General features: G+C 38.5%; 4 protein-coding genes across 6 annotated transcripts; 2 read left to right on the forward strand and 2 right to left on the reverse strand.

Moving 5' to 3' along the window:
* The first annotated feature begins 244 nt into the window (after positions 1 to 244).
* LOC121886822 (erythroblast NAD(P)(+)--arginine ADP-ribosyltransferase-like) lies at positions 245 to 2,560 on the forward strand. The gene is made up of 3 exons (XM_042397147.1): positions 245 to 395; positions 574 to 650; positions 1,559 to 2,560. Exons 2-3 carry the CDS (start codon positions 576 to 578, stop codon positions 2,288 to 2,290), a joined length of 807 nt encoding a protein of 268 aa, XP_042253081.1. The 5' UTR covers positions 245 to 395; positions 574 to 575; the 3' UTR covers positions 2,291 to 2,560.
* Positions 2,561 to 7,746: 5,186 nt separating this feature from the next.
* On the reverse strand, positions 7,747 to 10,853 carry LOC121886438 (cerebellin-1-like). Its single transcript, XM_042396414.1, has 4 exons — positions 10,771 to 10,853; positions 10,157 to 10,336; positions 8,501 to 8,632; positions 7,747 to 8,311 (listed from the first exon to the last, which is right to left on the reverse strand). Exons 1-4 carry the CDS (start codon positions 10,811 to 10,813, stop codon positions 8,010 to 8,012), a joined length of 657 nt encoding a protein of 218 aa, XP_042252348.1. The 5' UTR covers positions 10,814 to 10,853; the 3' UTR covers positions 7,747 to 8,009.
* A 3,161-nt stretch (positions 10,854 to 14,014) lies between these two features.
* On the reverse strand, positions 14,015 to 16,638 carry tppp2 (tubulin polymerization-promoting protein family member 2). Of its 2 annotated transcripts, none has more exons than XM_042424795.1 (5): positions 16,565 to 16,638; positions 15,672 to 15,708; positions 15,353 to 15,544; positions 14,612 to 14,765; positions 14,015 to 14,259 (listed from the first exon to the last, which is right to left on the reverse strand). In XM_042424795.1, exons 3-5 carry the CDS (start codon positions 15,541 to 15,543, stop codon positions 14,068 to 14,070), a joined length of 537 nt encoding a protein of 178 aa, XP_042280729.1. In that variant the 5' UTR covers position 15,544; positions 15,672 to 15,708; positions 16,565 to 16,638; the 3' UTR covers positions 14,015 to 14,067. The 2 variants fall into 2 exon arrangements, with proteins under 2 accessions (XP_042280729.1, XP_042280721.1); XM_042424787.1 differs by having other exon boundaries at positions 15,672 to 15,753; positions 16,565 to 16,622.
* On the forward strand, positions 14,202 to 22,060 carry ftr84 (finTRIM family, member 84). Of its 2 annotated transcripts, XM_042424779.1 has the most exons (8): positions 14,202 to 14,281; positions 18,873 to 19,414; positions 19,570 to 19,665; positions 19,856 to 20,089; positions 20,316 to 20,472; positions 20,564 to 20,620; positions 20,793 to 20,846; positions 21,040 to 22,060. In XM_042424779.1, exons 2-8 carry the CDS (start codon positions 18,983 to 18,985, stop codon positions 21,579 to 21,581), a joined length of 1,572 nt encoding a protein of 523 aa, XP_042280713.1. In that variant the 5' UTR covers positions 14,202 to 14,281; positions 18,873 to 18,982; the 3' UTR covers positions 21,582 to 22,060. The 2 variants fall into 2 exon arrangements, with proteins under 2 accessions (XP_042280713.1, XP_042280706.1); XM_042424772.1 differs by lacking the exon at positions 14,202 to 14,281 and having other exon boundaries at positions 18,430 to 19,414.
* Positions 22,061 to 23,314: the final 1,254 nt, after the last annotated feature.

A 23,314-nucleotide genomic window follows, 5' to 3' on the forward strand; every position in this document is an offset into this window, starting at 1 on the left:
GTTTCATTAGACAGTAGTTTTAATTGTTATATAGAAATCCTTTATGTATAGGTATATACTCTTCTTATACTGCCTTCTAATTTGCTGCAGTTTGAACAGTTAAAAATGACATGGTGAAGGTGGGGAATGAGTCAGCTGGCTTGTAGAAACAACCACATTTCCTTTGTTAAGCCACAAAATGTTCCTTGCAAAACGTTCCATCTCCTTGACAGTAAGGTAGCACGCGCAGCAGACCGCAGTCTGCTACGTGTGCAGACATGACTTTTCTAGCTGCTGTGGACAGGTATATATACAGCACATATGTGACCACTAGTCCTGAACACATGCAGAGGTCCTGCTCTATGATTGAAACCTTTGATCTGAGGGATTCACTTGGCGCTCAATATTGAAGACCGGTGAGTTGATCTTTCTAGACTACTTTTGATTCTAAATTAAAACTTGTGTTTTTCAGTGAAAGGAAAATAAATAATGTATTTTGAATGTTTGATACATTTGTGATACAAGTACATGGTGAAGTACATTATTCTTGATGTAAAACATCTTTTGTGTACGTTTGTGTTTTCCTAACTGCAGTGATGAAGGGTAACAGGCTGACTCTTGCTCCTCTGTGTTGGCTCCTTGGCTGGATGCTGCTTGTGGACTCTTTCAAGGTGAGTGGAGCATTCTGGGATTAGTTCCGACATGCTGTTACATATTGTGAATATCAGTAGACAGTACTAAAATTTGACAAATTTTAATGTTTACAGATTTTTGTTTTAAACAAGTCACTCAAGCTTAATCTGAAGGGATAACAGTTTATTAGAAGTTGGATCTCATTTTCATAGGTTTTGTCATTGTTTCTATTGATTGATGGCATTATACGACATTAAACTCACTAAGTTAACAGTTGAGATCTTGGAACACAGCAAAATCTCTGTAAATACTCAAAGTCAGATGACATGAGGAACATTAACAGTCAGACAATCACGCAGGTTTTAAACCAACCTACAGGTTAGCCAAACCTATTTAGAAGAAATAAGTTCTGAGATCTCAGCAATTAAGTAGGTGAGTACAATGTTATCATAACTCATAGAACTGAACATCAAACCCACAAAAGTGAGATCCAAGTTATGATTAACCAGGGTCCTCCTTTAAAACTTGTTCTAAATTGAAATTGAATAACTAAAATCTTGCTTGTCGTCCACAACCTCAGAGCAGGTGATTTCCTGTCCCTGTGCATTCTGCAGTTATGTATGCTCCACAAGATTTAAAACAGGATTTTGTTTGAGAAAGTAGCTTTGTAATGGTCTCCTAATGACTTTTACTTCAAGGTTGGGTTTTTTTTGTTTTTTTTTTTTCTTTTTTTTGCCTTACCTCACAATGAGTTTTGTGTTCACTCACAATAGATTTTGCATTACTTTGCAACATTTTTGCATTACACAACCAATTTAGGACAACACTCCTAAAGAGTGAATGGAGAGATTATGTGACATTTCACATTATGCATTTATTCATTGTTACTCCATACTGTGTCTGGTTTGTGACCTTTCCTTTAATCTTTCTCTTCTTTCCCCTGTAGATCAGTGTTATCCTCACTCTACCAGAAGAAAACCAGGTCATCCCAATGAGCATGGCTGAAGATGCTGTTGATGACATGTACTTTATGTGCAACAAAACTATGTTAGAAAGGATCCATGAAACATACTTTGATGAAGAGAACACTGAAACATTTGCAAAGGTCTGGAAAAATGCACAAGGTTGTGCAAAGCGGAAACTAAACGAAAAAGACAAGGAGGATGAGGCTTTAACCATTAAACATATGCAAGCAATATGTGTTTATACCTCTGGATATCAAAAGTTTCATAAGACGTTCAATGATGCAGTCCAGAACAGCAGGAGCACTTCCTTCCCATTTCACTCCTTACATTACTGGCTGACATCCGCCATACAGATCCTCGGTAAGAATAAAAAATGTCACACCACTTACCGTAGAACCAACGTTGTGTATAGTGGTGAAGTCAACCAAATAGTTCGGTTTGGTTTTTTTGCCTCCAGCTCTTATGACACAACACTGACCGATTTTGGTACGAAGACCTGCTTTAAAATTACAACCTGTTCAGGTGCTTTCCTGAAACATTATTCTACTGTTAATAAAGAAGAGCAAGAGGTGCTCATACCCCCATATGAGAAATTCAAAATAACTGGGAAAAAGACGGGTGTATCTGAAGGTCTAGATAAATGTGATGTTGTCTATATCCTAGAAAGCACAGGAGTTCAAAGCAATCAAAACTGCAAAGCTGCATACTCATGAGAGACCAGTGTTTATTCTTCAGCTGGTGGAGCAAAGTGAAAACATTTAGTCTTGTCTTGCAAACTGTGTTCATTTCAACCTTTTAAAATCCAAGCTCATTACCATATCTAATCATTTTCCTTAACCCCCTACATTCATGCTTGTTTGTTGTTTTTTCCTTACTATTGCAGACATATGTTTTTATGCTTCCCCAAAATGCTATTCAAAAACAGGAGCAACAACTCTGTACAATTTCTAGAAGCCATTTGTGTCTGCATTCTCACTGTAACAAATATGTTTGTTATTTTTTTTCTCATGAAATCAATAAATTTGTCATACAGCAAAGATATTGATTTGCTTTTGTTTTGTTCTCTTAATTGATAGTCAATCTACTAACTAAAAGGTGAATATCATCTGGATTCATATTCACATAGTATGTTATCTTTCCACCTCCTCAGTGCCACCAACAGTTCCTCTTAAGTCTGATTCACAGAGCTGCTGAGAGCAACTTTCAGTAAAGAACTGAGAGAACTCCTAACCAATGAGAAGGAGTGACGTTGACCCTGTTGCTATGGATGACATCATGTTTCATGAATGAACTTAATCACTGCAGTGTTTGATTGACAGGTTACTGGTCTGTGTCAGCGAATACAGAATAAAAATATTCATCAATACACAGGAGGGAAAAGAATAAATTAAACTGAATTAAACAAAAAAAAAATCATCCGATTTACATGAAATTTACATAGTGTGGTCTACACATGATATACAGCAACATGGTGTATAATAAGTGGGTGTTCTCTAGCACCACCTGGTGGACACAGGGAGTGATAGTTATCTCCTACTTGCAATGTCCAATATTTATGAAAATGTGTATCCATGTCAGTTGCCCTCTGGTAAATGTATTGCTGCATTAATATTTCACTTATGTAGTATTGCCTACAGGCAACAGGAAGTGAAGCCTAAATGACACATAGTTCATCAAATTTACACACAATTTCCAATATGAAATAGGAAATGATGTTTTACCCTTTCACACAGTGTCCGATAATCCTGAAAATTTACAGCCGTGTTAACAGACCTCCAATAGTGATACCATGGCTGCCGCTCCCTCCAACACGCACAAGGTGCGAGGACCCGTTTATCACCGCTTTGCAACTCTAATTACATGTTATGTATGTTATGTTTGCTGTCGGCCATTAGTCCTCAAGTGGTAGAAGAAGCCTGTGGTGAGATAAATAAAACAAGACATTCATTGTTTTCAGTCCAACAATGCAGTTTATGAGTTGTGTGGTAGTTTCACAATGTGTTACCATCCTCCATCGTCAGATTCGTTAAACACAGATTATTTTCTCTATGCATGACTGATTTTGATGGCTGCAAGTTTTTTGCACATTAGGTTTCTGATATATCCAAAATGATGGCAAGAAGGAGGAAACTGATCCACTGTATTAAAGATGCAAAATGTTCAATTTGAAGAGGCAACACAAGTCAACTACTGCATAAAAAAATGCAGTCTCTAAAAGCTGATTAAGATGACAGAGATGATTTCTATCTGAAGACACTCTGCAGCTATTTCTCATAATTTATAGGCACATCATTGTGGGACATTACTACTTATGGACAGTTATGGACAGACTGCAGATTGCATTAAACAAGGCAGCAAGAATGGTCATAAAATGTGGAGTGAAAAAAAGTGAATTGAATCATGGGAGCAGTGAGAAAACAAAACACTCAATTGCACTATTTGGAGAAGCATGAGCTGTATTTTATCATTCTGATATTTGAGTACTGTTGAATCAGAGAGAATCTGCTTCTTCTTTTGAGCATTAACACTGCTTTTCTGACACAATATAAAACATTTTATTAGCGGGAGTGGGGCACCATTTTACATAAACTAAAACTAAAAACACATGGGATACCGGACTGCATCCTTCTCTCACAGATTGTTAGGTTTATAGTTGTGGAAAGGTTTTGGTTAAATACTGAAAAATTCAAATGTCCCATTTGAACTGAGGCATGTTACCACAGCTGTAGCTATAGCTTCCCTTTTCAACCACAGGGGGGCACCAGAGTCCACACAGTATTACCCAGAATTTGCCAAGAACAGAGCCAACACACACAGTGAGTGCCCTAGCTGTCAAATGACCTTCAGATTTGAGTTTTGCAAGCTACATTTTGCTCAGTGTAGTTCACTCACAAGGCATGTTTTTCTGAAAAACATCCTTCCTCCAGCATTTTGGAAAAATTGAGCAGTTTAGTCTGGGTTGTTACATTTAAATGCTGATCCTTCTTTGCTGCAATAATACTGGTTAGTTCATGTAATTGTAATAACTCTTAAACACAGTGTGACACAGTTCAATCCAAATCAGAGCAGTGGGAGATTTTTGAGATCTTAGACCAGAGTATTGTATGACATACAGTGATTTTCAATAATATTGTATTTTTTAAGTTTCCATTAAAATGTTGCATATATCATATCACATATCATGGGCCTGTGTTGTGAATTTGAGTGGCAATGATGGTTGTGTGCTAAAATACCTCCCAGACTATCATGTTTTGCAAAGAAGTGGAACCTTGACTGCTTTTCTTATTTCATATTTTATTCTTTGCTCAAATCGAAAAACACACAACGGCAGTGATACCATTTGAAAAGTATAACTGCAGGTTGGTTCCCTTGCCTTCATTTTTCAACTATGAATAAATTGCTCTGGCTGCTGTCATTCAGTTTAGGACACATGGCCTCAGCTGCCCCAACAGAGCTGCAGCTTTAAGTCTGCAAGGTAGCAAAAGTACACTTTACACCTGTCAGTACTTAATATTATATACAACAATTATTAGCAACTAGTGTGCAGCTCCTAGTTTAATGTGCAACAAATTATTATTTTCTTTTTCTTTTTCTTTCTTTCATGAAGTACATTTGTCATATGGCAAAAGCATAAGCGGATTAACATCAAACCATCTTTAGTCAAATTGATTGTTCACATATACAGGTTTTGCATGGCACTGAATTAATCACGGACATAATTTGGTTACTGAGGATTATATGATGATAGCACAGGTTTTGTGGATGATGTGATCAAAGCTGGAGCGCCAACTGTACAGTTGGGAATCAACTTCAACAAACTCGGAGCAAGACAAGGTTTGTGCTTTCCAATTTCTATACTTTATTGACCTTTTTATCTCTCATTTTGTCTTTTTTCATCAGTTTTGTTTTGTTTTTTCATACAAAAATGTGTGTATCCATCTTGTTAACTGTAGATCGTAATTATAATCAGTCTTAACACCTTCAGAGCTTTAGTGCAGACTAGTTTTGATAAGGTAAACCCAACATAATAGGCATTTTTTTAAAAAGCAATTCTAAAAAAACACTCGGGTATCTGCAAATAAATGAAAAGAAATTGCCCCTCTTCTCTCACAAAATTAAGTGTATACACAAAAAATAACTTTCCCCTTGATAAATAGAATTAAGAGACCCCAATGATCTATTATAGTCAATAGGAAATAATTCAGAATTAAGTTAGTCAGAATGTTGTACATGCACTCCTTACAACATTTTGTTTTTTTCCGCATACTTTTCAGGAAACATGCATAACCTCACAACTTTTGATTGTGCTTTCTGTATGGACTCTCTCATCTTGTGTTCCACAATTCTCCCCTATATCCTGATCTCTCTGCCAGCTAATAGTCTGGTGCTGTGGCTGATTTTGAATTTTCTCCAGTCTTCTGGACAGACAGGATGGAAGTGTCTGGGTTCCACTTGGTCATCAGAGAGCTACTTTTTGGACTCCTGTGGCCAACTTTCATGACGATGCGTAGAACAGTCCCTTGCAGTGGTACACCCAGTGCTGTACCTCAGGTATAAACACCATAGGTACAAGATGAGCTTTTGTTGTGTTATCTGGCTGCAATCCATCCTGATTTCTGCAGTCCCAATGTTCTTGTGCACTGATGATCCAACATCAGTGGGCCTGTACGCAATGTCTTTTTCTTCTGTCTTATTGTCATCTCTTTCTGCTGCTTATCAGTTCTCAAGGCTCTAAAGCAGCCCTCGCCAGGGGAAGGAGAGAAGGAGGGATCTAACATGATCAAGAAAAGGGCTTTCAATATAGTCTTGATCTTCCAGGTCACTGCATTTATTGGCTATGTACCATTGATCACTACAGACTTACTGAATGGGAAAATAGATATGGAGACATGATGTATCGCAAAGACCTTAGCTTACTCTTTAATGGTTTGGCTCCCTCCGCAGGGCTGGGAAAACACCTAGTAATATGTTATGTTATTGTTGAGTAATTTTTTTCAACTTCACTTGAAATTGCTGTCCCTGTCAATTGCAAACCCCAGCACACAGCTGTGAGCATTGTAGTACTTCTTTGACACTTTGCCTTTAAAATGGAGAAAGTGTGAAAACATCAGCCCAAATTTGAGATTGTATTACTAAGAAACTGCTGTGTGTATATTGTAATGCACAGTTTTCTTTATTTGTAACTTATTTGTAACCTTTTGGTATCAGATGAGCTACTCTATGTGCATAGTAATTTTGAAATAAAGTAAAATAATGCACATTTCTGCATTTGCTTAATATTCATAAGTCAGTGGTACATCTATCATATCAGAGAACTCAGATTCAGATTCAAATAGATTTTCTTCTATTTATGTGTGGAAGATATATTGGGGGACCACAAAAACAGAAGTACATTATAGTGCAGTATAACAGCCCTGCAATAAATACTACCATAGATTAAATGTTCAGTTGTTGTGCTAGTGTACATCAGTTGTTTATGTGCTGACTATATTCTGTGGCTGTACTCAGTGGTAGTGGTGAAGTGCATTCAACTGAAAGATGTTTCTAATTTTTGGTCAACTTCATATGGATAGAGAAGCAAAAATATTAGAAACAACTGATAATATCTTGCAATCCAATACAACACAAACTACATATTCCAAAATGAACACAACTAAAATTGGGTTGATTGTCACAAAGGTGGTATTTGAATTAAGTGTACACCACTGTGCTACACAGGTGCCATCTATTCATACTACATACTGTACTAGACTTTCGGGCTAATGCAGTGCAGCTGTATAGACAGGAGTCCCAAGGTTATCAGTAAACATAGTTCTGATAAAGCTTAACTTACAATGAAAAGGACCCGAAAATGAGGTGACAGATTTGTGATCTTCATTGAACTGGAGAAGTTGGCAAAGATAATGCTTGCATAGGGACTTGGCCTCCCCAGGTTGGAGTGACATACAGTAGTAGAGAGAGTACAGCATGATTGATGAGGTTGCTAACATATGCAAAGTGATTTGGATTAGTGTGACTGTAAATGCTCTTTATAAGGAAACCAACCCCAACCCTATGGAGGTACTTCTGTGTCTTTATTATGCAATAAAACAAAATAGGTTTGCAATCAAAAAATATATATAATCACAAGTAAAATAAATTTGTGATCAAAATGCCGATCAAAAAGTTTTGTTTTCAAATCCAAAAGTTTTGTTTGCAATGATAGATGCCACTAAATTTTTAAACGCCGCACTTTTAAGTGTCAGAAATACATATTTTTATTAAAGTTTTTAAAAAAAAAGGTTTGGCCCATACAGTGTAGTTGCATATGAGGCACTTGCATGTTTTAAATTATTGATTTCATGTTCCAGCTCATTTCAGCTTTACTGTGAAGAAACACTTGTGAGCTTTACATTAGACAGACAAATTAGGCCACAGAGAAGGAAATCAATATTAAGTCATAGAGGGGTAAACCAGTGAGCCAGAGAAGGTGTTCAGGCCTTCGATGTTCCCACATAGCTGCCTGCCACTCAGCAGCTCTACATAGACCTGGCTTCCCTGCTGCAGTGACAGGAGTACTGTCTGGGAACTGCTGTCCTCTGAGTCCTCCCTGTTGTCCTCCCAAATGGATGCCACCACCTCCCCGTTTCTCATGAGTTGCACCTTGTAGTACATCCTGTCGCCAACCATGCTCATCTTGGAATAGACAGTGTAGGAGAAGGAATACAGCCCAGAACGAGGAGCCGTGAATGTACCTAGAAGAAAAGCATTTTTTTAAGTTGAATTTGCACCAGACACCTCTGCATTTTCATGATTGCAATGAAAATGCAAATTTCAGTTAGGGGTAAACGGAGAAGTAACTCCAATATAGTGAAGACGTAACATGAATCATGGTTGGACAACAGTTTCATATGGTGTTGAAATTACTGCTTGTGAGCGCTCACCCAGGGCGGGGTTAAATCCATTTCCGTGATTTAGGTTGATGACATCATAAGGAATGGGGTTGTTCCTGGTGAAAGGTCCGAAGCAGTTTGTTCTGGGGCTCAAATAGGCGGTGAACGCAACCTTTATCCCCCCTGAGACAGAGGCAAGCCAACAGGAAAGGAAAAACACTCTCATGTTCTTAAGGTGTATGTGTAACTTTATCCTTCTTTTCATTTTGTAACATACAGTTTTGAAGTTCAAAGTTGGAAACAGCAGTTGTCAGAACAATCTCACCTTGAGGTCTATTTATTAGCTATTCTGGAGCTTTTGATCATATCAAATAATCCTTATCACCAAATGTAGTTTGCTCAGTTGTCGTGGCATTATAGATGTTTTCTGACCACTAGGAGGACTTCTCCAGCCTGGTTCTAGACCTCTGAGGCCCAATCCCAATGCCCCCCTAAACCCTAAACCCTGAACCCTCACAGACTTAATTGATGTCACCTGGTAAGTGATTGAGCGTGAGGGCTGCAAGGGCTCGAAATGGTTTAAATAGGAATGGGAAAGCACATATCACACATATCACATTACCTGACACCAAAACATGTTATGTATGATTGTGGGTTTGGGACTTTTTATTCAATACTTTATTACTATATTGACATGATCGATTGGAATTTGTCTTAGTGAGCCCACTTCAACAAAAATAGAAAAAGACAAAAATAATAAAACCACTTACTCATAAAGCACATAATACATTAAACAAAGTATAAAACAGATAGCTAATATCCAGCTCATAAATAATAGTTTGTTTACTGTTTTGTTTTGGGTTTTTTTTTTGTTTTGCTTCTGGGCTTCCCCTGGTAACCTTGTATTTAATGCTGATTTAACGTCTCAACGCTATGAACTGTGGGTAATTCCCTCAGGCATAGTCTGCTGAAATGTGGACTTACAGAAAAAGGGCTCAAAATTTCTGTCGGAGAGCCTTCATGCTCTTCACAATTTGACAGCGGGACAGTCCTAAGCCCTCGTAGACTTTGCAGGAACATGCCTCAAAGTCCGTGAGTGTGGACATCGGGATCGGGCCTGAATCTCAGATGTGTTCACTGATTCAACTAGCTCTGGTGTTGCGCCCGCTGACAGCTATTCCTCCACTTTAGTACAACAGCTGACTAATCAGACTTTAGTAGGTGGGATTAAGAATTCGTCATTCAAGTCATCATCTTCCTACATAGCAATCTAGCTACATTTATTAAAAATAGTGTCAGGAAATTGACAAGCGTGGAAGAACACAACTGTAGAAGCTGTTTTAAGTCAACTTAAAGAGATGACAACTCTTACTTAGCAACCACTGAGGCAGTCTTGTTGTATTGACTGATAATGCTGTAGGCCCAACATGGTCACTTGCTACTCATTGGTTAGGGCACAGCCAAAAAAATTACACCCCCCACCCAGAATTTGACAAACACAAACAAGTCTTTAAAAAACTCAAATGGAAATTTCAACAGCTACAATTCCATGAGGTGAGATTGTTTTGTTAACATCCAATTTCTCAAAACCAGTTTCTTAAGTAAATGATAGACTCAAAACAACATAAATAATTTATACACAGCTATAATGATATGACTATGTGAATCATAGCATCTTGATTGTGTGGACTGTATCTACCAGTGTACCTATGACTTCAAGGATGCTGTCACCCAGCTGTGACATGCTCTTCGACAGGTCCATCACCCTTAGGAACATTTGATCCTCTATTTCCTGGAGCTCCGAGTTGGCACAGCAGCAGCCCCGCTGGCGCTTGAACGCACACTCACAGTCCCACTTTGTGCATGGCAGCTCCCCCTCCCACGCTACTACAAACGTGGAGGGAAGGAAAGGAATAGTGTCATTGATCTTGAAATCAGATGCTGTATTGTATTTGTATATGGCTCACACTCCATAGACAAAGATAAATATATGCAGTATGTGCATGTATGTATATGTAGCATTAGCAGGCAAATGATGACATCTGTGCATCAAAATAAGATCTACAGGTCTCACTGGATTAATTTGCTACTATATCCATATCCAAAATATACAGTAAAAGAAACATATTCAACATAGATTGTGATGGGGACAAAATGGGGAGTCGGCACACAATACAGTGATCCTTTTCTCTTTCTTCCTCTGTACCTGGCTGGCCAGATCAAATATCTCTGTCACCTATCCACAATGTGCAATAAAAACTGAATATTTTTGACCATGTGAACTTGTACTTAAAACATATTTGAATAACAGTTTAGTTTACCTGCTGCCGCTCGTAGGCTGCTGATAGTGTTTTGGGCTCTCATGCTGTCCCACAGCAGGCCCAAGACAAACAGAGTGCATAACATAGCTCTCATCTCACAACACCAGGAAACGTCTGCAGACAGAAGAGCTGATGAGAATGAACATTGTTAAAATTATTTCTTTGCAGTCACTTTTATTTTTACAACATTTTACAGACAATGTAGGAATAACCTGGAAAGTGATTTGTTGTAATTATGCAGCGCAGTAAATGATTAACAAAATGTCTAAAAAGTAAAAGTTGATAAGTCAAATTTTCCAATCTGCAAATATTGATACATATATTGATTTAGAACACTATTATGTTTCACAAAGTGTGGAATGTATTTCATGTTAGGTCATACCAGAAATTATAAAATGAACTTTTCTCCACCTTTGCAAAATATAGTAAACAAGTTGACTAAAATACAGTCAGTTTTAATGTTACAAAAACATCCTGCAAAAAATGGCATAAAAAATGGCATAACTATAATAATTTTATTATTGTATTTGTCTCATATTTTTGTAAAAATACTTCACTCACTGTAGTACCACAAAGAATCTCAAATCTCACAGTCTCTCCGATCTGTATCCACGTAAAATCTTTAGTCCAGTGTTTAAACCACCAATAATCCTTATGAGCAATAAAAGACAAAAAAATGTAAAAAATAGTGAGGACCTGAGGGTCGTGCAGCAGTGTTCACAATGACAGTTTGTAAGAGATGCTCCTTTTCAGGTCAGTTATATTTCCAGATGGGTGGAGAGATCTCTGTGTCCAGTCACCAGTGTCTCCAGTGAACTTGTGATCTGTTTCCCTAACTTTGTTCCCCTCCCATACACACTTTCACCCCATGGGCTCCTCTGGTTTGGTGTGACCTGTGAGGGCAGATTTCAGCAGGGACCATCCTGGTAAGCTCCCCAGTGTATGTCAAAATCTCCTAAAGATTGTATCTAATAGAGCCTGTGCTGGTTAATAGGTCAGTGGTGTCAGGTTGGCTGATAGGATCGCTCAGTTTGTTGTTTATGATAAGCCAGCTCTTACCTGCCTGCTTCATCATCCCTCTGCACCTGTTACTCTATTGGAAATGGATGACATTAGATCAAAGAATGCCCTAGTTCAGTTTAGGCTTTTGTTTCAAATGTTTATGTGTGTGTGTGTGTGTGTGTGTGTGTGTGTGTGTGTGTGTGTGTGCATGAATGTGTGTATTACTTTCTGTCAATTGCAGTCAAATGATGAAGAAGAAGAAGTGTTGAACTTGAATATTGAGACCAGGCTTGTTTTAAGAAGTCCTAAACTCAGTAAGGAGAGTTGAAAGATCTGTTTTAGACTTCATTACAATCACCAAATTACATTACGGCATGAGACACTATTTAGGGTGACATTACCGAACGTCACTGTAACCTCACCGGGGTTTTATAATATGTAGTTCAATGGGTTAAAACTGTGATCTTCTGTATAGCTGCTACTGTACAGGGTAGGATTCTTTGTTCTCGCAGCACAAATATGCTGACAACAACCCTGTAAAAACTGATTTCTTTATTCAAATGTATGTACAATGGTGCTAGATTTTTATTCTTGATGTAAGAGAGTTGAAATATCCACAAAAAGACGTTTCACCTTAGATAGTCAGAAGTGAATGTGAATGAAAACATGAAATATTATTTTAAAAACTGTTACTATATAGCTCCACTATGTGTTCATTCATTCATAGGGAATGTATTGAGATCTCAGTGATTATGAATCATGAGTTGAGCATGACAATACAGAGAATACAGGCTCTGTATTATGTAATTCAATGCCAGTATTCACACAAAACCCAGGCGATGCTTATCAGGTCAGGCCTATAGTGTGAGATATAGAAGAGGAAATCTATCTTTAAACATGTGGACCATATAATAAGCATTTTTAAATGGTCCCTATGAATCCTCCATAAATGCCATCAGTTTCACATTACAAGGAGCGTTTATTGTTCTACGAGGACTCTTTATGTTGTGAAACTGAATCCTGGCTATTTCTGGAAATGAGCAGCGTTTAGATGAAGGTTATTTTATGTCAGAGAAGCTATAACCTTCATTGCTGTAAAGAGTAATTCACTGAGAACATAGAAATAGTTTTATTTTCTGTTCCTGTAAAGCCAGCTCCTGTTACAGTTTTTTTAATATAACCTATTATATCAGTTCATGCAGCAAAATGTGTGACAGGAACCAGATTAGTCGGTTAAACACAAAACCCATGAAAGTCTACAGTGTTATGTGTAATACGGTTACAAAACAGACAAGAATGGGTGTACTGTGTATCACACATAAGGTTGAGTAGATACCACACAGCAAGTTGGTTTTGAGAAGATTATATTGTACTCACAATGATGTCTTATAATATTTCCCCAGATACTGTATGATCAAATAGTGCAAAATAAGGATTTTCTTATATCATCTTATGTCATTTTATATCAACACTCCAAGGTCCACTCCAAGTATAATATAATTATATATATATATATATACATAAGACCATCAAGTTGGTGCATTTTGTGATATTTATTTATGTTTTTATTCACTTCTCTTTAGATGCATTTTCAGCCTTTCATTCTGGAGAGTATCCTATACTGTTTAGCTTCATCAGCACAGTATAAATACAGTCTTGCTTGTTACATTTTTCTATGTACGGTACTTGTAAACAAAACTTTCATTTCACAATATGAATAAATTACATGGCAAGAATTATAATGGACACAAATTGGTCATGTAGCAAAAGGCACTGAAAGATAAATTGATAAGCTTAGCAGGATTAGGGGTGACCACTGAAGTACTGTCATATCTGAGACCAAATTGCATCACAGCACATTATATCAGAGCATTCAAGCTAGCGGCTACATCAATAGTAAGGCACACTGTTAATCTATAGTACAAAGCAGAGTTAGTTTCTATAAAGCATGCTTGACAGCAAGTACAATTTGAGCTTTTGATCCCATAAAATTGCTGAAAATATACAGAACACTAACAGTCGTTCATGCTCAGACTCATTATTTTATGTATTTTAAGTAGTTTCATCATCTTTGGATTATTTTCAGGACAAAGTTTCTTTAAATTTCCCATCCTGCTTGGCACTTATGAAAACTATGAAACTCCAATTAGTTTTTTTGTTGAAATGTTTTTTCATGAATCCAATAAGTGTTATGATCCGGCCAACTGTACATAAATATTTCTTTAAAAAATAGAGGAGCCAATGAATTGATTCAGTTTATTGATGGAACAAAGTTTTCATAATCTGTCAACAGGATTATGCTTCTTTCACTTTGTCTTCATAAGTGCCTTTGCCCTTGTAAGCAGACACATAGCCACTGGTGTCGGGGATGTTCTCACGGCCAGCTTTTCCTTTTCCTTTGCCTGAGTCATCGAACCGCTCCTTGTGCGATCCAGTGTACTTGCTGGTATCGGTCAGTCTGTCCACTGCAGCTGCCTTTGCTGCTTTCTAAAGACGGAGACAAACAAATGTAAGTATTTTCTACATTATAACAAGTTTATCCATTTCAAAGTGTAGACATAATAATTTAGCAGTAGTGTACCTGGACTCAAACCTCCTGTGGCCTTCACAATAACTTTGGAGGGATCCATACAAGGGCGCCAGCTTGTATCTAATCCCACAAGCACTAGTTAGCTGCTTTGTGTTTGGAATTATACCGCCACTGTGGTGCAAGCAAGCTATATATGATCCCCGCACTTCTGAAATGAATCTGGCGCCCCTGGATCCACAGGTGTAGTCCCTAGATGACAGGTACTTGGGGGTAGTAAAGTGAGTATGTAGTGGTTTATGAAATACTCACAGTGATTCCGACGTTGGCAGGCTCCTTCCCAACAATGAGACCGTAAAGCTGCTGTAGCGCCTCCTCTTTGCTCTTGCCTTTAAAACGTTTAGGAGCTAACTCCATCAGGGCCTGGTTGAACTGCTCAAATGTGACTACACGAGCCGACTTTGCCCTGAGGAAACACACAGGGTTGCCAACTGTTTTGAGGAAAGGTTATGTTGTGTGCTTATTTGCATATTAATATAATGGGACGGGGTATACAAATTATACGCAAGTTGAAAAAAAAGGGCAACGCTAAGTAAAAACATTGCACAAAATCACAAAGCTTTATTAATGTACTTTATAAACATACACTGATGAGAGGTAAAAGGAGAGACTGGAGGGAAATGACAGACAGAACCAGAGTTTCAGTCCCACAGTTGGTGAATTTGTTGCCAGCTAGTGAACCTTACAGTTAACATCTGTACAGTCAGCTAACTGGCTTTTTAGGGCAAATGAAAACAGACTGCAATGGTCCAGCTGTAAGATTTGTGCGAATAAGAAGAGGCAAAAATTCACTTTGCTTTCCGTCACACCTACTGAAGGGACAAATATTTGGCCTGTAAGTGACACAATTTCCAGTCCAGTATGCATGTTTATTTCAAATCAAAAATTAAAACATATCTAAATTAATTAAAATTGATAATCATACAATGATTGACACTGACACTGAGCTTTTCCTACACTGTGTAGAAAGTGGAGCTTGAATAAAAATCTTACTTGACTTTGCTGAAGACGATGTCAACATCTGTGGTGGTGACGTTCTTGCCGTCAGTGATATGGCAGTCTTTGCAGAGCTTAGCGAAGTTCTTGCCGTTCATTTCCTTCCCCGTGGCCTTGGTGTCACCGTGGACTGCAAACTTCTGGAAGGCGGTTTCCACCTCTGCCACAGACACTGAGCCCTCAGCCATGCTGACAGACACACACACAGTATACATGCATCTCTGGTCAATTCAAAATGTTGTGTTGAAACTTATAATGTTCAACATATGGTCGCATTGTCTTAACTCTAATAACCCTTCAAAAAGTGATGACTTACTTTGAGTGATGTTCATTTACTTTGTGAAGTTGAAGACCTAACGCAAATTCGTAATGACTCCATTAGTTGATTGACTGTCTGCCTGCCAAGAAATGTCTGCAGTGATGATCAGTCTAAGTGAACATTTGCTCTCTCCCTCTCACACACACACACCCACACACACACTGTTACATCCATCACTGTTATGCTTGTATTACTCAGACTTCTCTTAGGCCCATTTAATTCAATCAGCTCAATTTCCAAATGGCTGCTCTGGTGTTCAACCATATAGTGAATGAACAAACACTCTCCTTCTCTTTCCCTTCTCCTCTTCTACTCAGTCTCTCTCTCACACACACAAACATACAGACACAGACTTATTTAATTTCATTGTTACTGCTGCCTGGTGGTCAAGTTAATTAACAGTGACATAAAAAAGATGATTTATAAGTAGATTTTTATTAAAAGAAAAAAATATTTGTTTAAAGGTTGACATTTATACTATGATTGAAATTTGGTACTTTTTTACATAGCAGGGAAAAGTGCATCTTGCATGATTAAAATAGCAGCTTGCATTAAATTTTAAATTCACTGGGGTGGGCAGCTGGATAAAAAATGTATCAACGGAGAACTGTAACAGGCATTAAAGCACAACGACAAATAGCAAACATGAAAACATGCACTTAAATAACATTGTGGAACCAGTGCTGTATTTGTGCATAGCTACTTTGGGGAATAATCCTGAATTTCCTGTTACATCTACAAATGTCTATATAAATATTACAAATTAGTTGTCATTGCTTGAGCATGATATAAGACATCTAATCCTATGATTTGTTTTCTGCTGCCATCTGTTGCCCCTTTGTTACATACTAGGACAGTGATGCTGAAAAAGAGAGAGAAGAAAAGTGTACCTGCTGCCGTAAACAGAAGGATGCGGTGTAAATATTCAGGAAAATCCTGATTCGCGTACAGCTGCCTGACCTCTTTTCGTCGTGGTCCTCCTCCTCTTTCTTCTTCTCCTTTCTCTTCTGTCTCTCCTCCTTCCTGCCACTCCCAGGCTTTCTCACAATGACGACAGAGATGGAGAGATGCAGAGAAGCAGGAGGAGAGAGGAGAGAGGGGAAGGGAGGAGGGAGAGAGTACCAACCAGCACAGTCGATGACATCATAGGCACTCAGCCTCTCTTGTGTCTATTCAATCTCATTTAGCTCTGCTTCTCTGTACAGATTTGCTTCTCTGGTGAGAGTTATCATGTTTTGTTTAATAATTTTTATTATTTATTTTGTGATAAAGATAATTATTGTCTCCATTCTCCCCAGCAGTTGTTGTTGTCATCAACATAACTCACAGCTATCTGCCCTGCTCATTCTCTTTTGACTCTTTTTCCATTTCTCCCGCCCTCTTGCTTTCTCTCTCTTACCGCCATTGTCACAAGAGCCCTCTTGTCTGGACGAGGATGAGAGTGGCCCTTCAAAGAACAAAGAGTACTGACAACGTAGCTGACACATTACAGGAAAGATAGTCCCGTTTTACAGCTTCATATACAGTAAGTTGAACTGAATATCAGACCAGGAACACAGAGCACATTTGTACTTTTAGTGCACAGCAGTATGTTGCATTTACTAAGTGCAATTTTGAAAGTGCATGTCAAAGAGATTGTTCTGATGGGAAAATCAGTTTGCAGACAGTCCTGCCCTGGAATTTTCCACACATGAATATAAATGTGGGATCAAGAAAGGATACAGTGGTTGACTAGCTGATAGTAGCCTCAACACTGACTCCATTATTTCTCAGAGCAATATTGTTAATTTTACTTTTAAAGGCACATTATTTGCTGAACTATTGGAATGAAAGCAAATTAACTTAAATGCTGTACTGTGTAGTTTTAGTAGTGTCTACTGATGTGAAAGTAATAGAGAATGAAAAAAGGTCACCTTGTACCAACTTTGTAAATAAAGTCCTGATTCTAAATATATAACTATAAAATCAATTTGTAATTTCCAAAACCATTTCAATTTTAAACTTCTATTTCCTATGCCTGCCACTTTTATGATATGGCAACTCTTTTTGTCATGTAATGCCATATCCATCTTTTCCAGCCGTTGTTCTCAGCTCCTCCCATCATTCCTCAGCACCTGAATTACAGATGAAAAATATATGTTTTTCAATTTACTGAAAACTTTACTAAACAAATTAGTTGAAAAGATAGATAGAGGGTTTACACAATAATTGCTAAACTTAATATCATTAGATTTAGTTGTTGTGTGTTAGTCTGTCAATGAATCAATAAAGGAATGATAACTCTTGTGATTTATGCCTTTAAATAAAAACTAAATTAAGACGTTATATAACTGTGTCTGCATTGTACACTTACACTGCAGCGCTTTCACCTTGCCTTGCTTTGTGGTATACCCACACACTGATGCTCTGTACTTTGTTCACAGGATAAACAGAACAAGTTGTTTTGACATCATGCGCCATCATGAAACTCACTGCCCAGTCAAATGGAAAGCTGAGGGGTGTGGGGGATATGTTGTTCCCTGGGAAAGGTCACGACGAATGAGAGCAGAAAGCAATGAGAGAGCAGCATCAAGGGCTCAGTTCATGTTAGCTAATAGCAATCATGGAACATGTTGATACTTCTTTAAATGAGATATAAAAGAGTTAATTTTCCAAAATTCTAAACTTTAAGTAACCTCAAAAAGCTTTGTGAAATCAATCTTAAATACTTGACATGGAGCTGTAATTAAAACCTCCATGTTAATGCTGGATATTAGCTTTTAAGGTATTCATTCATGTTCCAGGTAGTCAACAATAGTTTCTATTTTGCTGAGAAGTGGACTTTAGTGTGTGACATAACCTGAAATTCCTGCCTCATAAGCAAATACCATCATGGTTGCAGACGAGTACTTTCACTCAGATGATAGAAAAGGGTTCTGTGGGAAGACATCACCTGTTTGCTTACAGTATAAACAAAACCTTGCCTTTAAATATCAGCAGAAAACAGCATTGTCTCTGGTTTGAGAGGATCACAGGCGCTGGTGGTTGGACCCTCTTCGGACCTGATATTGACTAACACTTGACTTTCCATTGCCTGGCAAATTCTAGAAACATTTCAGGGATTCACAAATTGACTAAAAGCTGATCTGATTCTATTTCTTCCCATATTTGCTTCCTCCAATAACATCATGGCTGAGTCTAGTTTCCCTTTACCACCAGAAGCCTATTGTCCACTGTGTGTGGATGCACTGAGAGACCCGGTCACCATTGGCTGTGGTGACACTTACTGCCTGGAGTGCATCAAAATCTACTGGGACCAGTTCGACCACATGGGTGTGTACAGCTGCCCACAGTGCCGCGCAACCTTCACGCCACGGCCTGTGCTGAGACGTAACCTGCCCGACGTAAACTACGAGCCTCGGCGCCAGCTTCCAGAGCTCACTCCTTTCCCCTACATGCACCGGGAATCCTTCTGCGATTTCTGCGTCGGCCGTCGCAACAAGGCTGTCAAGTCGTGCCTCATGTGCCTGGCGTACTACTGCGAAACGCACGTCAAGCCACATTATGAGTCATCCACCTTCAAGAGACACAAGCTGGTGGATGAGACGGGCCACCTGGACAGGAAGATCTGCCCCCAGCATGAGAAAGGCCTGGAGCTCTTCTGTCGCTCTGACCAGATGTGTATCTGTGTGTTATGTACTGTCAGAGAGCACCGAAGCCACAACATTACCTCAGCAGAGGAAGAACGCACCGAGAAACAAGTGAGTCTGAATTGTCTGTGTCATCAATATGTCTGACTGATTTTTAAGGAGAGTCTATGTTCAAATTGATGTCACAGACTAAAAATATGTCTTGTTCCCTTAAGTAACTGTGATTTACAAAAGCTTGTCTTCTTATTGTCATGTTCTTCCATCAGAAAGTCCTGGTGGTCACACAATCTGAAGTCCAGCACATCATTCAGGAGAGGATGAAGGAGCTGCAGGAACTGAAGCATAATGTGGACGTTCTCAAAGTAAGATCAGCCATAATCAAACATAAATGATTGTGCTTGTACATTGTAAGATCTAATTGTGACATTGTCTATATGTGATGAGATACAAATGTGACATACAGGTGCAGAAAGTATCCTGATATGGCACCATCCAGTGGTCGTATCAAGAATGACACTTTAAACCTTCTGACAAACTGACTTTATCTTTTAGAGTTGCGCCCAGCGAGCACAAGCAGAAAGCGATAAGACGTTCCACGAAATGCTCCAAGCGGTGGAGCGCTGGAAGGCTGAAATCAATCAGATGATAAAGGCCAACATGCAGTCAGCGATGTCACAAGCTGAAGGCTACGTGGACCGTCTGGAGCAGGAGATACTGGAGCTTCAGCGCAGAGATGCAGAGCTACGACAGATCCTCGAAACAGAGGACAACATTCACTTCCTGCAGGTGCTGAAGGATCATACAGAGCTGCATGAAATATTACCATTCTTGTCTTAATACTTGTCAAGGAGTACCACATTGTTGCAATAATTTATACTCTTTCAAATTGAACCCCATATCCACACATTCAGGATCCCAGTAAATTGCTCACAGCACACTCATGTTTTTATACATAAGATGATAATACAGTGTGTGTTTCTGACTTGTTGAGCTCTTTTCTCTCGGTGAATAGAATTTTCCAACCCTGTGCGTTCCTCCTGAGGCCATGGTGCCCAAAGTGCTCATCAACCCTCAGTTCTCCTTTGGTGAGATGAGCAAGACAGCCACAGAAATGAAGGAACATCTGGATGACATCTGTAAGAAGGAACTGAGCAAAATCTCCAAGACAGGTTTGTTCCGGCCTATTGTATTCAAAAAAAGATATTTTTACTGTAAAACTATAAAATGGGCGAGTAACGTAATGTTGTATCATCTTCACAGTTAGTGAAACCCCTGTGTATATACTTTTGCCAAGAAATGGAGACAAACGACTCAAAGGTAAGTGACTTTTTTTAAAGCACACATGAATATTGATTCGATTTGATTTTTTTGGTAGACAGCAAAGTTTTTCAAAGGCATCTCATTTGATTTATATAAGTATTTGAAAATAAACAATAACATAAAATTCATCGCAAATTAACATGTCTCCATGTTTTCCACATCTAAACAGTTCCTGGAAGAGTGGATTTTCAGGAGCCGAAAACAAGACAAGACTTTTTGAGATGTGAGTATTGTTTATGGTTCAGTGCATAATAAAATACATTAAAAATTTGTTAACGTTTCTTATTTATTAATTGCATTTATATTTATTATATTTACAGACCCTGACACATTGAGTGAATGGAATGGATGATTTTTTTTTTCTTTGTTGATCAGTGATTAAGAAATGTTTATTGTGTGTGTCTCTCTTTGCCCAGACTCCTCTAAGATGTCCTTCGATCCGAACACAGTCTACAAAGAGCTGGTCCTGTCCGACGGGAACCAGAGGATCACCCGGAAGAAAACAGTCCAGTTTTATCCAGATCACCCAGACCGCTTTGATGGCTTCTCCCAGGTGCTGTGCAAGGAGCCCCTGACTGGCTTCAGATTTTACTGGGAGGCAGAGTGGAACGGGGAGTTTTCCATTGGGGTGGCCTACAAGAGCATCAGTCGCAAGGGGAAGAATTCACACAGCCTGCTGGGCTACAATGACAAGTCTTGGAGTCTCCTCTGCTCAGACTCAGGCTACTCAGCTTGGCACAACAAAGTAGACCGCGACCTTCCTGATTCTCCCAGGGCTACACGAATTGGCGTGTACCTGGACTATGCAGGCAACACAGTGGCTTTTTACTCAGTCTCAGAGACGATGGAGCTTATCCACAGATTCAAAGCGCAGTTTAGTGAGCCTTTATATGCAGGTTTTGGTGTTGGCTCCTCAGTTACCCTCTGCCAGCTGAAGCAGAATCCAATGCCTTACTAAGACGAACTAACAGGAAAATTTACCATTGTAAAGTGTACAGTACTCAAGTATAAGAAAATTGGCTGAATATTGACTGTACAGTGAAATGTAAAGTTATTTTATGCAATATTCAATTTTAAACTCCTCTCTGACTGTCTCAACAAAAAAATTAAACAAGTTTCACAAAGTATTTACCGCACAGTTGCTGCACTATTAGATTGCACATATTTGTATGCACACACTGAATGTTCTTGTAAAATATGATGATAATGCTTCAATGAATGTTATTTCAAGGCTATAACTTAAGATCTATATGCCAATATGTTCATCTATATGTATGTTGATTTAATATAGGTACTGCAGATAACACAGTAGCGGTCATGCAATCCTGTAGCGCTAATAACAGAAGACTTATATTCAACTGTAGTGTTTTTATGAGCATTAGCATGTTGAAATAATCTGCAGACAGATGTCAAAATTATTCATACAGTATGTGTATGTTTGTATATATGTACAATAAAAAAAGCAAAAGTCTACATCTTGTTTCAACATTAACACATTTTTATTGCCCTACAGAGAGCGACATTCACAATTAAGATATGAAGCAATAAAAAAATACCTTTATAACATTTTATATAAACTGATATGAGTAAATCTGTTATTTACAGTTACTCAACTAAGACATTAAAATATGATCATGTTACGTTATTAACACCTGCATTTTTAAATAATTCATTTACTGTGTTTTATTGACTTATTTCTCTGATCAAAACAAATCAAAAAGTCTTCATGATGAGAGCCTTAATGCTTATAGACAAATGCATTTACTGGACAGTTTCCCCACCTGATACAGATAGAGGGGAGGTGGGAGAAAACTTGTTATGACAAAGATAAAGACGTTTACCGAGTTAGCTGCAAAAAACTGGGATGTTGATATGGTTCCCATCAAGGATAATACAAGTGCAATCGGAAGCTGAGACACAATTATGACCACCAGATTAATCAAAATGATCTTGAAAGCCCTTTTCTTAATGCTGTTACCCCTGTGTTGGTCCCTCTGCCCTTCACATGGCCTCGGGCATTTCAGAGCTATAAGAATTGAGACGCAGCAGAAAGAGGAACAGATACAAAGCTGCTGATTGTAAATTGAAAGCTATGCCAACAATGGTAACCATGATCACTGTTAGCCAAGAAACACAGCAACATGCCACCCTGTACGTCAGAGGTTTACACCTGAGGAATGTCACAGGATGGATGGTTGCAAGGTACTGTTCCAGGCAGATATAACTCTGGACCAAAGGTCGCAGAATAAAAATACACCAGAGAACTTAAAAAGCTTTTTGAAGACATCGATTGAATCGCAATTGGCCAGGAAATAGCAAATGCCTGAGAGACAGAGAAGGCTCTCCATCATAATCTGGTTGAGAGGGATGAAATCAGAAGCTATCTTCTCTCTTCTTCCCCTCAGTATAAGCCACAGGATGTAAACATTGGTGGGGAGACCAAAGAGAAGGTAAATTTGTGGCCGTATTGTTGATGCTGGAAATATTCAATTTCTTCCTAATGATAAACACAATATCCTAAACAACTTCTGTGATACTACAGTTTCAGCACCAGGATGGAGGCATGTTATTTACATATTATACAACACATAGTTCTGACCAAGCATTTAGAATGTGCTCAAATCAGCATGACAGCACACCTAGCCATGCTCAAATGAAAAAAGCCTCATCACTAATCCCTGGGCCACACTG

This window comes from Thunnus maccoyii, chromosome 2 (assembly GCF_910596095.1).
Source record: "Thunnus maccoyii chromosome 2, fThuMac1.1, whole genome shotgun sequence".
Taxonomy (NCBI): domain Eukaryota; kingdom Metazoa; phylum Chordata; class Actinopteri; order Scombriformes; family Scombridae; genus Thunnus; species Thunnus maccoyii.

What these genes read in the sequence shown, in the direction of transcription:
- LOC121886822 (XM_042397147.1), top strand. Translation starts at nt 576, where the DNA reads ATGAAGGGTAACAGGCTGACTCTTGCTCCTCTGTGTTGGCTCCTTGGC. An exon ending in TGCTTGTGGACTCTTTCAAG is followed by an intron (nt 651 to 1,558) that starts GTGAGTGGAGCA and finishes TTTCCCCTGTAG; the next exon opens with ATCAGTGTTATCCTCACTCT.
- tppp2 (XM_042424795.1), bottom strand. Translation starts at nt 15,543, where the DNA reads ATGGCTGAGGGCTCAGTGTCTGTGGCAGAGGTGGAAACCGCCTTCCAG. An exon ending in ATCGTCTTCAGCAAAGTCAA is followed by an intron (nt 14,766 to 15,352) that starts GTAAGATTTTTA and finishes GTGTTTCCTCAG; the next exon opens with GGCAAAGTCGGCTCGTGTAG. An exon ending in CTGCCAACGTCGGAATCACT is followed by an intron (nt 14,260 to 14,611) that starts GTGAGTATTTCA and finishes CTCCGTCTTTAG; the next exon opens with AAAGCAGCAAAGGCAGCTGC.
- ftr84 (XM_042424772.1), top strand. Translation starts at nt 18,842, where the DNA reads ATGGCTGAGTCTAGTTTCCCTTTACCACCAGAAGCCTATTGTCCACTG. An exon ending in ACAACATTCACTTCCTGCAG is followed by an intron (nt 20,090 to 20,315) that starts GTGCTGAAGGAT and finishes CTCGGTGAATAG; the next exon opens with AATTTTCCAACCCTGTGCGT. An exon ending in AAGACAAGACTTTTTGAGAT is followed by an intron (nt 20,847 to 21,039) that starts GTGAGTATTGTT and finishes CTCTTTGCCCAG; the next exon opens with ACTCCTCTAAGATGTCCTTC.
- LOC121886438 (XM_042396414.1), bottom strand. Translation starts at nt 10,813, where the DNA reads ATGAGAGCCCAAAACACTATCAGCAGCCTACGAGCGGCAGCAG. An exon ending in CAGCCTACGAGCGGCAGCAG is followed by an intron (nt 10,337 to 10,770) that starts GTAAACTAAACT and finishes CCACGTTTGTAG; the next exon opens with TAGCGTGGGAGGGGGAGCTG. An exon ending in CAGCATCCTTGAAGTCATAG is followed by an intron (nt 8,633 to 10,156) that starts GTACACTGGTAG and finishes CCTCTGTCTCAG; the next exon opens with GGGGGATAAAGGTTGCGTTC.